The 12,565-nt window shown below is 41.8% G+C and overlaps 1 protein-coding gene across 1 annotated transcript; it reads left to right on the top strand.

Moving 5' to 3' along the window:
- Positions 1-8,337: 8,337 nt before the first annotated feature.
- LOC147611000 (receptor-like cytoplasmic kinase 176) lies at positions 8,338-12,193 on the top strand. The gene is made up of 6 exons (XM_086785642.1): positions 8,338-8,756; positions 9,281-9,597; positions 9,921-10,056; positions 10,408-10,550; positions 10,644-10,767; positions 11,206-12,193. The coding sequence occupies exons 1-6, from the start codon at positions 8,699-8,701 to the stop codon at positions 11,799-11,801; spliced, it is 1,374 nt and encodes a 457-aa protein (XP_086641768.1). The 5' UTR covers positions 8,338-8,698; the 3' UTR covers positions 11,802-12,193.
- Positions 12,194-12,565: the final 372 nt, after the last annotated feature.

Raw genomic sequence — 12,565 nt, 5'->3', positions numbered from 1 at the left:
TGCAGACGTGGTAATGGTAGTTCTACAAAGTGTAATGGGTGCTTCTACAAGTAAAAGACTAGTTGATCTAGCACACTCATCAATGCAAGTGATGGGGGTAAATTCTCTTGAGATGCAGCATGGAAATATAAATCAATGTAGTGTTTGCAAAAAAAGATTGTAGATCCAAGTGTGATCGTAGAAGAAGACAGCCACATGCATGAATATATGACTGTTATAGAGTGAACAAGAATCAAGATGCACTGAAAGGTGCACAAGGAGGGGAAACAAATGTATGTATCGAGACAAAAGTGCCAAAAACAATGTGGGCTATTCGAAGGACAAAGACAGACAAGAAAATGACTTGCTTTAGGCCTTTGCCAAGATAATGACTTGCTTTAGGCATTTGCCAAGATAAAGTGGAAGATGTGAAAGATACATTAGTAAGGGAGATGGAGACAAAAATGATGGAGTGCCTATACCATGCTTTTGGGTTCATCAGAAATACCCTAGCAGTGTTGTGAGGGGTTTTGTATGGTTTTGTAACTCGGCTCCCACTCACTCTTGGGATGTTGATGAAAGCCACATAATTGGCACACCTGATCCGCCTCCTAGGGTGTGGCCTATAGATGAAGGGACATGTCTCCAAGCACATGAGGTGCAAATGCTCCTAGAAAATGGATTTATGCTTCAAAGTTGAGGACCACCTTTGCAATCAACTCAAGTAAATGCAAATGCAGTAAACATTCCAAGTGCTTTTCGTCCAAAATACAGGGATGGGAAGATTGTTAAGTGGAGAGTACGATTGACTAAGGAATTTCATGAGAGTGTAGATAAGGGAATGACCTTGGATGCATAGGTTATTCGTGAGGACATTATACTATGCAATGAATCCCACATCTTTTACATTAGTACAAGGAGGTCCAAAGAAATGGGTGTGAGCTACTTTGTGTCAATAGAAAACTTTCTCAGTGCATATGTGAATGTTTTAAAAAATGAGAGGGCAAGTGCCTGGCATATATACCATGCAAGCACTTGTACTTCGTTTACTTGCAAGTTCTGAGATTGGATTCAATAGCTCACGATTTCATGCACCAGGCAACACTAACTAAGGTGGAGTTGTTTCGAACACTTAATGGTAGAAATGTGTCAACATAATGCATAGACATTTTTAATGACACTTTTTTGATGGCTTGTCAAACGGTGGGTCTTTTTGCTATTATCCTCAAATTAGGTGCACGTCAATCATTAGAATATAACATCTTTCACGTTTCCTTGTTTTGTGGTGGCTAGTGTTATTTGGTGGATTAAATGGTATTATTTTTTAACTAGAATGCAATTTCGTGTTGGCGTGTGCATGTTTGGAAAGTGATGCTATTCTATTCTATCTGGAGGTTGTTTGGTGGGTTTTGCTCGGAAAAACTCGCTCAAGAAATGTTTTTCCCACTATTAATTTTGGTGCTCTTTATTGACCTTGGGCTGACACAGAGCATATAGTGCTAAATGCTGAGCAATATGCTATGTTGAGCCTAGTGCCTTGGGCAATGACAAAATGGACGATGTAAAATCATACTTACAAAGCCATGCAAGCTAGTCCATTAGCACCACTCAATTGACATTATTGCTCTCTACCACTGGATTGCGGCCCGAATTAAAGAGTAAAAAGCATCCAATGCCTTCTTCTTTACCACCATACATGTAGCCTATCCCACCTTTGACATGATGGAAGGTGATGATGATGCCTTGGAATTTATTGATGAAGCTTGACAAAAAGGATTACTTTGACAAGTACCACAAGTTGAGAGGATGAAACCCCGAAAGCTCGGGCAAAGATATGGGGGATGTAGACAAAGATCTATTAAAGATGGGGACAAGGAGCCACCCTTAAGCACTGTCACTATAAAGAACAACCAAAGGATGCTAAGAAATCCCAAAGAGATGATACGGAACATGGAGAGGGGCCCTAAGATGTTAAGTTCCCAAACCTCATCAACGAACCCTTTGATGAGCCACCATGGCTGCTAAAGCCTAGAAGCCACTAGAAAAGGGTGAGTTCCCACCAACTCTTGATGAGAGAAACACACCTTAATGGGCAAGGGACCTCCTCCCAAGATCTTTCAAATCCCCCAACCTATTCTTTGAAGCATAAGAAAGGTTGGAAGCATGAAGCCCATAAGGCACTAGAAGAGGGTGAGGTCCCACCAACTCTTGATTAGAGAACCACACCTTAATGGGCAAGGTACCCCCTCCCAAGATCTTTCGACCCCCCAACCTATTTTTGAAGCTATCCAAGATTATGAACGATACCATTTATAGGCTGGTTGTAGAAGATCCTAACCGAAGAAAGAGGTGGATATACAGGAGGGTGGTTGATGACACATCATTCAATGTTGCTAATCAATAGTGTTGAGATAAAGCCAAGATGGTGGCTCTGGTACCTAAGCAAACCAAACTATTGGGCCATGTACTACACTGCACTTATTAATCAAAGGATTAATCCCATTTACATGCCATTACACAGGTGCATGTAGTGGAAGAAGTATGAAGCAAAAAATAAGATCAATCCATTAATCCTCAGCTTTTCGAAGTTCAAATCACCAACATTTGGCATGATCCGAATCAAGGATTGGATGTGCGGGAAGATCACACAATTTCTCACTTCTTATCAAGAGGTCCCCAACATCGCAACCATTAAGTTCTTTGACACCATTAGGATTTGTCTCAAAGGCTTCAAAGAGGAGAAGGCCTACAAGTAGTGGCACAAATATGATGAATCCCATGTGCAAAGCCTCGCCTTTGACATTTTCGCAAGTGCTTTCAGGATGCGTGGCTTTGAAGAGATGTTCTCCTCTAAGTTCATCCTCTCCAAATCATTGTTAATGGAATATAATAATTGTGTTTTGGTGCATCTAATCATGCTTCTATTTTTCTTTTGTTTGAACGTTATGCATACTTTGTGCCTTTTCTCTGTGTGTGTGTGTGTGTGTGTGTGTGTGTGTGTGTGTGTGTGTGTGAGAGAGAGAGAGAGAGAGAGAGAGAGAGAGAGAGAGAGAGAGAGAGAGAGAAACCACTTGCCATTTCTAGAAAATTACTTGTTTTAGAAATTGCTCACGAGAAAATTTCCCTCCTAACGTGGGTGACTTGTTATGGATATATATCCACATAAATTAAGGATTCTCCAATAAACGATTACTTAAGAGTTGCATCTCTTTACCTTGTTATGGACATATATCCACATAAATTAAGGATTCTCATCCAATATACGATTACTTAAGAGTTGCATCTCTTTACCTTAATGCTCATCCTATCACTCTTTAACTTCGTACTCATCCTATCAATCTTGTCACCCTTGCCATCTCTTTATACATCAACTCTCACGTGTATCTTTGGATGTCAAGCTATATATGTATACCAATATGATATGACACAATAACACAATATTCTAAATAAGGCCATTTTGGCCTCATGGGTCATGTCCTAAGTAGGGTAAGTGAGTCCATGCCAAGTTCATGGTATACATAAGCTTCAATAGAACCTATTTTGACCTCTATTGATCTTGAGGAAGATGAACTAGTAGTGGCTCTATCTAGACATTTGTTTTATTATTTTTATTTAACTTGTTTGTTGCATGAGTGTGTGCCTTCTATGAGGTTGTAAAATTCTCAAAGATCCATTGTCAAAATAAGATAGTTAATGTACTAAATCAACGAAGTGGAGTCAATCATGCAAAGTATCTTTCCCAATTTCACAAAATGTTACGTACAAAAAGAAGTTTTTTATTGAGTAATGTAGAAAATGTGTTCTTAAAAATGCAACCTACATATAGTTATATTTAAGCATGTGTTTTATCTTATAAATGATGTATTTTAAAAAACACGTTGAAGAGATAAGAGAGAAGAGGTATGATTTTATCGTGTTTTAAACACATGGACATAGCCCAATGTAGTTATACACACAAATGGCTGCCAAACATGATGTAGATGTCCAAAAAGTTTATTAAACAAATCTTAGATAGCAAGTAAAGTGATGTACGATATTATCATTGGATCAAGATTTTCCACATAAAAATTGGTTCTCAATTTTCCTTGCTTTCTTAACTTGTTTTTAATGCTCCTTTCTGCCTCACAAAATGTCTTCATTAAAAAGGCAATCTAAATGTTGAAATATGGTCCTTTTCATTTTGGAGAACAAGATTTTGTAAACTTAAAGGAAGTATTGTGAGCTTGAAAGAAACAATATAATGGACAAAGATAAAGCAAACTAAATAATATGGTTTTGTGGACCTTGAAAAAGTTTGATATGTACATGCAAAGAAGGTGCGTGAAATCAAAGGTGATCAAGTAGGGCATGATATTGCTTTCTCATGTAGCAATGGTAGTTGAAAGATGAGGATGTGGGTGTGTCTCACATTTGTATGATGCATGTATGCACACGTACGCATGCACACACATGAGAGAGAGAGAGAGAGAGAGAGAGAGAGAGAGAGAGAGAGAGAGAGAGAGAGAGATATGAAACATGGGAACATAAGAAAAGAAACAAATTTATGTGTGTGTTGCTTCTTACCATCACCTCCCTTGCTATTTGTTGCTACTATTAAAAGTAATAATCTATCAAGCATTTAAACCTAGAGATGAAGAGATGAGATATAGATCCACATTATTGCAATTAAGAGATGGAGAGATGAGGTATAGCATACATACACATTTAAAACTAGAGATGGAGAGATGAGATATACATCCACATTATTGCAATCAAGTGGAGAAGTCCCATGTGCTAGGAATAGTCCTCTCTCACTAAGTCGCTTAAAAATAATGGATCCAAAAGAAGTCATTCCTTAGGTGCAAGACGTAAGGAGTTTCCACTAACTAGTTAATTTGGAGGACACCCATTATCTTGGGGTTGTGGATAGATCAAATTGTAACTAAGCTAATTGCATGAGTTTAATCAATGCTTACCTTCTCTCCACACTTGCATTTTTACCTCCAGAGGGGCCATTTTAATGTCACCAATGGTTAGCTTTAATGTGAACTCAACATGCTTTGATTTGTGTGAACTTTGGTCAAGGAAAGGCCTTGAACATACCTTGATGTTCACACTTTTGTGCTCATTATTGAGAATGCCTTACTCTCTACAATAGTTGAAGGACCAATATGTTTAACAATATTGTTAGAAAGAAAGAAAGGATTCTCAAGTTTAGGAAAGTTGCATGGAGTTTTTGGAGAGTTGAAAGATTCTTAAACCATTTCCTAATTAATTATGAGAAATGGTCATTGGCCTTAGCGTGTTTGTCCATTTTGCAAATATACAACCAAAGTCATTTTCAATGCTTTTTTATATATAAATTCGATGAGGATATTCCAACGTTTTAACGGTCTTAAACCTGTGTTTTTGAGCCTCTCAATAAATATTAATTGTAATCATGAAAAATATCATTTTATGAGGATATTCCAATGTTTAACAGTCTTAAACCTTAGTGTTTCTAAGCTTCTCAATAAATATCATTTCTTAGATTATTGCTTTCATTTTGTGCACGCATCATGGCTCTCTATGTAGCTTGCATCTCTCACAATCAAGATTGAGGCTTGTAGGATAGTAGATAGCAGTGAGGCCCTCTCTCTCTCTCTCTCTCTCTCTCTCTCTCTCTCTCTCTCTCTCTCGTGCAAGGGGCATCTAGGACTTAAAATTGGATTCTCTCTCTCACTCTCCTGCCGTCCGCTAGCCTCTCTTACTTTCTTGTTGTCTAAGGATGATGCTTCAACTCATTACATTTGCACTGCTTTTATTGCTCTCTTTTTTAAACGCCCTAGATAAGAGCCCACACGCCTTTTGATGGTGCTTTGGATATGTGAATCCCCATAGTCTCTCTCTCTCTCTCTCTCTCTCTCTCTCTCTCTGTGTCAAAGTTCAAGCTTCATTTGGCATCTCGCACTGGATACACTTAATTCCTTCAACACCACTAGTAAAGATTCATCATGTGAAACTGCACTTAATGCTTGTAGAGAAGTGCACAACACCTCACTCTATTGATTTGGATATCATAGGATCAAAACTCATGCTAGCCATGGAGGTGTTTGTATTGGCTATCACATGATCAAAACTCATGCTAGCCATGGAGGTGTTTGTATTGGCTATCACATGATCAAAACTCATGCTAGCCATGGAGGTTTGTATTAGATATCACAAGATCAAAACTCATTCTAGCCATGGAGGTTTGAAGGTAACCAAGTGCAAGGAGACGGAAGCTCAAGCCATGGAGTTGGAGAGAGAGAGAGAGAGATAGAGAGAGAGAGAGAGATGATAACACATACAAGGGAGAGAGAGTTGTGCCACTTCATCTCGGACGGGTTGACCATCCCGCACAGTTCAGAGAGCACTTGTGTATGTGACACGAATGTGCACCAAACAAGAATGATTGTGTTAGATGATAATACTCCCACCATGTACAATGCTTTTATAGGCACTAAGGCCTTATCTCCTGATCCTTACTAAGAGGTGGTTCACACCAAAAGTCTCAATAACCCTTTCACATTACTGAGACTCCAACCAAGAGGTGGTTCACACCTAGAGTGTTTACACCAAAAGTTTCAATAACCCTTTCACACTACTGAGACTCCGACTATTCCAACACCCCTTCTCATAGGGAAGGTAGTGAGACCCAGACGCAAAGGAAGCAACCAACCTCCAACTCCATAACATCACAGTAGAGAGATGAACTAGCCATCTCTTCCCTCAATCAGCTTATGACTGAAGAAGTTGAGATTATTGCTTAGTCCCCCCCCCACCCCCCCCACCCCCCCCACCCCCAAAACATCTTTGCCTTTTATAGCATCAAGGCATTACAATAACTCCAAAAGACATCCAAAATATTCAGATTTTGGGGGACGAGCAAAGAACCCTAGACTTAAAATATGATTTTGGAAGTTTGAAAACTCCCCATAGTAGAACATCGATAATGATTCGATGTAGTCTTCTTGCATCGACATTTCCAAGGTTTCGACACTTGATTCTCAAGTGTGGGAAGAGTACTTGCAAAAAAAGATTAGATGCTTTGTGATGATGCTTGCAATATTGATGGTTATAATCTTTTTAGGCGTGAAAGCCAAGGCAGAGAATCTGAGTGAACGAATGAACATCTCCATGATATTCTAACGTAAACTCTTTTTAGGCATGAAAGCCAAGGTAGAGAACCAGAGAGAATGGATGAACAACTCCATGATATTTTAACTCAAACTAATATGATCACTAAGCACATGTGTAAGTTGTTGCACTGGTGAAGCAAAGGAGCACCAAGTAGACGAAAAGCTTTTAAATTTGACTAATTGCTTTTTATCTTATACCAAACTTTGCAGATGATGATGTGGATTGCTAAACACAGAAATCTGGAAAAAAATGCAAAGGCTTTGTTGACGATGCATCAACAACTGATGTAGAGGTCGCACACAATATTAGGTGGTATAGAGGGCCACGCTGGAGCCGACAACTTTGATAACAGGGATTGGTCGAGCGGTGGTGGCTATAATAAAGGTGGATGCTTCTTGATGACAAAGGTGGCTGCTCGTTGGGTTGAAGAGGTGAGGTGGCGGGTGAGGCTGCCGAGCATGGGGAGAGAGAGGCGAGGTAGGGTTGGACCGCACGGAGAAGAGAAAAGCCATAGGTGGCGGTGTAGTCCATGACAAGGCAATGTCGTTATTAGAAAACACTATGGATCACTCTGCAGCGGTGCCAGAAAATATACAAGAACAGGGTGCATGGTGTGGAGATCAACATTAAAAAAAAAGTGGTGTAGCATAGTAGAAACACATGGGTGATGGAGATGAGGGTGATATGGCTATGCAGATCATCCCAGCTCTCGGATACCATACTGGATATCACAGGATCAAAACTCATGCTAGCTCTATGGAGGTTTGAAGGTATCCATGGTGTGCCTGTTGGAGAGGAGCAAGTGCAAGGAGATGGATGGACATACGAGAGGGAGAAAGAGAGATGATAACACACACAAGGGGGGGAGAGAGTTGCACCAAATAAGAATGAGTGTATTAGATGATAATACTCCCACCATGTACTATGCTTTTATAGGCAACAAGGCCTTACCTTGTGACTCTTACTAAGAGGTGGTTCACACCAAAAGACTCAATAACCCTTTCGCATGATTCCAACAGACATGTGAAAAGGTATATACTTTTAGCAAGTCACACATGGGCCATAATGACCAGCTGAGGGCCATGGCCCATGGATTGGGACAAAGGGGTCAGCATAGAATCCTCTCTCTCTCTCTCTCTCTCTCTCTCTCTCTTTCTCACAGGGTCCACCGTCCCATATGCTGGCCATAGAAAAGCCCCCAGGGCCCAGAGCTAGCCTGGATTCTCATTCACGAGAGAAAGACATGTCTTGGTCACTGCACAATTGTCGCCTTCTTGCCTGATATTGGGCCAGGCCCCTGGGGTTGCCCGTGTTCCTACAGTGAGAGAAAGTGGCTATAGAAGGCAGATCTCTGTCTCTCTCACACACGCACGCGCGCGCACAGAGAGAGAGAGAGACCTCGAGTTGCGCGCTTGCTTTCAGTTTAAGCTTGCCTTTCAACTTGCTGTAGATTTTGAAGCCATTTTGAAGCTGCGTCCTGCATTCCCTATCAGTTTGAAGCCCGCCATTTTGAGTGATCTTCCGGAGCCATGGATTTATGAGATCGAGGGCCTTCTGAAACAGAAACAGAAGCAGATTGATGGGCAATTGCTGGGTAGCCCCAGTGAAAGCGGAGAGCCCGACACATGAAAGCCCAAGTAAGTTTCTACATCATTCTTGATCTCTGTGTGTCCTCACTAGACAGGGTTTTGAGGCCTTCTCTCTTTAACTCACTCTCTCTCTCTCTCTCTCTCTCTCTCTCTAGTTTACTCCTCCTGCCTTGAAGCTTGGGTTTATGTCTCCACTGTTTTTCTCGTTCTTTTCCATGTGGTAGGGTTTTGATGGGCCTCTGAGGGTCTTCTGCTCTGTGTTTTTTTATCAGTGCCTGGAGCTACGGTGTGGAAGGCCCTCTGATTTTTTCCTTTTTATCACAGCCAGTTTTCTGCCTTTTAAAGTAGCATGGAGCTTAGTGCCAGGCTTTCTGTTTTTCTGCCTTTGAACATAGCCTAGAGCTAGGGTTATTTTTTGACAGTCCTTCTTCTTATCATAGCATGGAGCTAGGGTCTTGAGTGCTTTTTGGTTTTAAAAAATAAAGCTTGTAGCAAGGGATTTCTGTTCTTTTTTTCTTTTAGCGCTGGAGAGCTGGGGTTTGAAGCTCCTCTGGTTTTTTTTTTGTCTGCAGGTCAACTCGGAAAGGGAAGTGACATATCTCAAAATGGGTCCAGCAATGGCAGCAGATATGTAGCAGCTACAAATGATGGAGACCCATTGAGGCATTCCACCAGCAGTAGCAACTTGAGGAATTTCTCCTTCAGTGATCTGAAAGCTGCAACACGGAATTTCCGGCCTGACAGTGTTCTAGGAGAAGGGGGTTTTGGCTGTGTATTCAAGGGCTGGATTGATGAACACGGGTTCATGGCTACCCGCCCAGGAACAGGAATGGTGATAGCCGTGAAGAAACTCAATCTGGAAGGATTGCAAGGGCACAAAGAATGGCTGGTAAACCATCCCCCTAAATTTCATTGTCTAACTGGCTGATAAACAGACCTCTTAGTTTTGTGAAATTGTAGCCCAATTAAAATTCAGGTCTCAAGGAAAGGCTTAGAGTGGTTACAGAACATTCCCCATCCACGCCACATAGATTGGCAAGATCACCCGTCTGCCTCATGGGCCACTGACCAGAACCAGGCTTAATTTTGCACATAATAAAGGCAACAAAAATATCTGATACTCAGCTTTCATCATTGCATTTGTAAAGTTTTTTCTTAAAAAAATTGAGTTCTGCAATCTGGAGTTTATTCCTGTCAACATATTGTACGCAGGCAGAGGTGCACTTCCTTGGCCAGCTTCATCATACCAACCTTGTTCGGTTGATTGGATTTTGTGCTGAGGATGATCACAGATTGCTCGTTTATGAGTTCATGCAACGTGGCAGCTTAGAGAATCATCTATTCAGGCGTAAGTTTGTGTTCTTTACAAGTAAACTTTGTAACCCTTGCATGTGCTTTGATTCTTTAGGTTCGCTACATATAAATCCCCACCTGCAGGTTCGCTACATATAAATCCCCACCTGCAGGTTCATGGGCAGGGCTTTGATGGGAAAGATTGCCTGTCCTGGACCCCATGGACTGTTTTGATGGTTCCACCCCATAGGTGGTTGTGATGGGTCCCTCTATGGGTGTCGGGCAGTCATTATGGGCTCGCCCTATGGGTTTGCTCTTTATGTGTAACCAATAAGGATAGGTATTATATGGCAATTTTTTACATGTTGTAGTCATCGTCCATGACAAAATTATGCTTTTATCACAGGTAGTAGTCACAATCAAGCCCTCTCTTGGGCTATCCGAATCAAAGTTGCGGTGGGTGCTGCTAGGGGTCTTGCTTTCTTGCATGAAGCAGACAGACCAGTCATCTACAGGGACTTCAAAACATCAAACATCTTGTTGGATTCGGTCTGTGAAATTTTTTGAGATGGCTAGTTTTCAGGTTTTGTACTCACCATTTTTTGACTAGTCTGACAGGTTTTTGCACTCTTGTGAGTGCAGCAATACAATGCAAAGCTGTCAGACTTTGGGCTTGCAAAGGATGGACCTACAGGAGATAACACACATGTTTCAACTCGAGTAATGGGCACGTATGGCTATGCTGCCCCCGAGTATGTAGCAACAGGTCATCCATTTGTACTCCAGAAATCTCCTTATTTTGTGAGGTTTTGTTGGAGGTGCAATTCTTGTGCATGTTTGGTGGGGTTGATTGGTGGTAGATGACAGCTCTTGTTTATCCCTTATGTGGGGAATTTCATGTGGATGGGGACCTATACATGCAATAAAGGGCCGCAACAGTAACCGTTCACTCCCCCGGAGACTGGCTGTGTTGTGGGGGGAGAAGGGGGGCGGGGGACGGGAGGGGGGCACTCACTGGGGTTCCATGTGGCAATACTGCCGTGCTGTGTTGTGCGCAGATGTGGGCACCCTCCTGGTGGCTGCCTGCCCTGTCAGTAGGACATGGTGGTGCTGTTGAAGTGGTCAGCCTAGCTGCTTCTAAAATGTAGCATAAGTGAGCTTGCTTGCATTCTGAAAGTTATGTGGGTTTTTATGTTTTGGACAGGGCATCTGACGGCTAGAAGTGACATCTACAGTTTTGGAGTTGTTCTCCTTGAGATCCTTACTGGGCGTCGAGCTGTGGACAAAAACAAACCTGGTGGGGAGCAAAATTTGGTTGAGTGGGCCAAACCTTACCTGAATGACAAGCGGAAAGTTTTTCGTATCATTGACCCTCGGTTGGAGGGTCAATACTCCATGAAAGGGGCTCACCGTGTTGCAACTTTAGCTTTCAGCTGTCTTAATTCAGATGCAAAGATGAGGCCCCTCATGAAGGATATTGTTGGGCTTCTTGAACCCTTACTAAACACAAGAGAGATGACCAAGTACTCTCATAATTCAGGTCGTGAACCTTCAACTTGGCCTCATTCAAATGGCACTCTGCAATCTCTGCATAATGGGAGAAAAGCCCATAATGGTGCTGGGCCAGCATTTCAAAATGGGTCATTGCGACCATTCCAAAATGCATCGTTGCAGAATAATGCCAACAATAGGAATCATCATCTTAATCCATTCCCAAAACATGGAGATTCTAGGCAAAGCAATGCCATTTCTCCTCTAGCTGCACACCAAATGCCAAGGGGCACTAGGCCAATGTGCTGAAGGAAGATAGCGGTGGGGTTGCACTTACACGCTGTTCTTTGCAGGGTTGCCTTTGGTTGCAAATGCGTTGCTGATGCAAGATTGTGTAAGGCTGAGGAATTCTGGTACTTGGCTTACCTTGAATGGCTTGTAAGGCTGAAAGAATTCTGGTATTTGGCTTTCTTATCATGGCAATATTTCACAAATGCCTAGGCTTTACCCTAAAGATAACTTACACAAGTCGAGAAGTTCAAAGCTATAATTCTGATTTAGGATTGTATTTTAAGGCTTCAAAACACTCGCTTAGACCGACCTCCTCTTGATCACAAGCAGCTGTACTTGAGAACATTTTTATTTTGGAAGAGAGAAAAGGTGGTCCTTTAAACGTCATTGGCAAGCAAATCAACATGGTCCATATTTTGGCATTAGGGAATGGGGCTTGAACTTGGGATCTCTCACTGAGAGAGAAATTGAGAGAGGCGAGGAGAGGAGGCTTGAACTTGCGATCTCACTGAGAGAGAGGAGAGGAGAGAGGTTAACATTGACTTAATGATCTTGAGAGAGACCCCAATCGACGGGGAAGACTCGAACCGAGGTGCATGAATGTCAATCCAAGGGAGCTCTCACTGTGTGAGAGAGAGTGAGAGAGAGAGAGAGAAGGTTTTTGAACACACTCAATTGAGACAAGGCAAGGTTGAACTGTAGATATTCAAAGATCAATGCAAAATGTGAATTCAACTTTTCAAGGATGAGTGCAAGATTCAAAGTTGATAGAGAGAGCTGTA

The sequence above is a fragment of the Cibotium barometz genome, chromosome 48 (assembly GCF_041138505.1).
Source record: "Cibotium barometz isolate CiBa-2024 chromosome 48, ASM4113850v1, whole genome shotgun sequence".
Lineage (NCBI taxonomy): Eukaryota > Viridiplantae > Streptophyta > Polypodiopsida > Cyatheales > Cibotiaceae > Cibotium > Cibotium barometz.
Note: the sequence above shows the minus strand (reverse complement) of the source record. Positions and strands in the feature narration are given on the sequence as shown.

Excerpts from the sequence above, each read along its gene's own strand:
- LOC147611000 (XM_086785642.1), top strand. The coding sequence starts at position 8,699 with ATGGGCAATTGCTGGGTAGCCCCAGTGAAAGCGGAGAGCCCGACACAT. Across the intron at positions 9,598-9,920 it reads AAGGGCACAAAGAATGGCTG|GCAGAGGTGCACTTCCTTGG; the intron begins GTAAACCATCCC and ends TATTGTACGCAG. Across the intron at positions 10,768-11,205 it reads CCCCGAGTATGTAGCAACAG|GGCATCTGACGGCTAGAAGT; the intron begins GTCATCCATTTG and ends TGTTTTGGACAG.